At 43.2% G+C, this 1,887-nt stretch overlaps 1 protein-coding gene across 1 annotated transcript; it reads left to right on the top strand.

Annotated features, from left to right (window-relative positions):
• Nucleotides 1–842: 842 nt before the first annotated feature.
• Nucleotides 843–1,619, top strand: LOC143533943 (uncharacterized). Its single transcript, XM_077028562.1, has one exon. The coding sequence runs from the start codon at nt 843–845 to the stop codon at nt 1,617–1,619; it is 777 nt and encodes a 258-aa protein (XP_076884677.1).
• Nucleotides 1,620–1,887: the final 268 nt, after the last annotated feature.

Raw genomic sequence — 1,887 nt, 5'->3', positions numbered from 1 at the left:
CCATCATCTCCTAGGGATCCTAAATGAACTCAAAACGGTTGAAATAGGAGCCACAAACAGCTTACAATATCACTGACGTATGAAGTCCACCATCGCCTAGGGTCCCTAAATAGAACCCGACAACAGTCAAACCTGGAGCCATATACGTTACGTTTCAGAAAAGATTCCGCCATAAACGTGGCACCTTGAAAGCTCCAAAGCCGCTAGTCACCATGAACAGCAAAGCCGCCGGCGATGAACAAACTTTCACCCTGCACATCACAAACAATACTCCAAAATTAAGCAACGTAAGTGGATGTAAGACACAAACAAACCCAGTTGTGAACCACCGTAGTGACAATCGTTTACATAGAAGAACCTGTTGGGTTTAATTTCTGTTTACAGCCCGTGTGGGGTCGGCCCGAGGGAAGGAGGTGATGAGGCCAAATTCTAAATGGGTTGGGTTATATTAATTGTGATTTCTTGTTGACTAAGTTAGGGTTAGCAAGGATTATTATTATAAGATCTCATAACCGAGTTATGGTTTCTGAGACAGTCTTTGTAATCAGGGTTTTTTGAGCCTATATTTTTCTTGATTAATAAAGCATTGGGAGTTATCCAGGTTCTTGTTTTTTTGTCTTTTGATATCAATTCAAACATGAATTGGTATCAGAGCGGAATCGTTCAAGGACCTGTGAAGAAGCTGTTCGGATCGTTGGTAGGGAAGACCGAAGAGGTACAAGGCGGCTCCTAGGGTTATCGATCAAGCATACTCGGGAAAGTTCTCGGGTTCGAGGTTGTTGGCTGAAATCAAATTTCTAGGTACACCTTTGTATTACACCTCTCAAAGAAAACGCGGGGTGATGTCAGACAACACGCTGCCACTAACAAAGGAAAGTAATTCTGTTTCACTTCAATGTCCGATGCTCAACAAGACCAACTATACCGTATGGTCCATGTGCATGAAAGATATTTTCAATGTGCATGGGGTGTGGGATATGATTGATCCAGGGACGAGTACATATGTGAAAAAGAATAATATGGAAATTGCTCTTTTATTTCAATCTTTACCGGAAGGGCAGATTAAGCAGGTTGGAAATAATGAAACCGCTAAGGAGATGTGGGATGCAATTAAATCTTGTCATCTTGGGACGGACCGGGGGAGAGAGACGAGACTACAAACGTTAATGTCAGATCTCGAGAACTTAAAGATGAAGGAGACTAGTACGATTGATGAGTTCGCTTCGGAGATATCCGGGTTTGCTTCTAAAGCAGCCGCGCCTGGTTCTGTTATTGAAGAAACGAATCCGGTTAAAAAGTTTCTGAATGGGTTACCAAGGGCTCGGTTCATTCACATGGTGGCTTCAATTGAACAGGTAGTTGATTTAAAAACTATTGGTTTTGATGATGTTGTAGGTCGTCTTAAGGCGTATGAAGAACGAATAAAAGACGAAGATGGAAAAGTAGAAAACCAAAGCAAATTAATGTTCACCAAAGCTGAATCGAGTAAGAGTCGCTCCTATGATCAGTTTAAGGGGCGTAGTCGTGAAAGTCAAGCCACCCGAGGCCGTGGGCGAGGCCCAGGTGGAGGACAAGGACGAGGTTCGGGTAATCCTAGTCAAAACCGACCTAATGACTAACAAAACGGTAAGAAGGATCGATCTGAGGTGCAATGTTTTCGGTGTGATGAGTTTGGGCACTTTGCCTCGAGGTGTCCGGAGCGAAAACAGAAAACTGATCTGGAAGCAAACATTGCTGAGACTGAACCACGTGACCAGGAAAATTTCATGATGAGGTGTATGCATGAAACTGTTCACCTTAACGAACAGAAAGTGATACCAAAGAACTTCGAATCCGAGTCAATGGAGGAGAACATTTGGTATCTTGACAACGGAGCGTCGAATCATA

This window comes from Bidens hawaiensis, unplaced genomic scaffold (assembly GCF_021521415.1).
Source record: "Bidens hawaiensis isolate Kalapana, Puna unplaced genomic scaffold, B.hawaiensis_p1.1 tig00009958_1, whole genome shotgun sequence".
Lineage (NCBI taxonomy): Eukaryota > Viridiplantae > Streptophyta > Magnoliopsida > Asterales > Asteraceae > Bidens > Bidens hawaiensis.
This window is presented reverse-complemented; position numbering and strand designations above follow the sequence as displayed.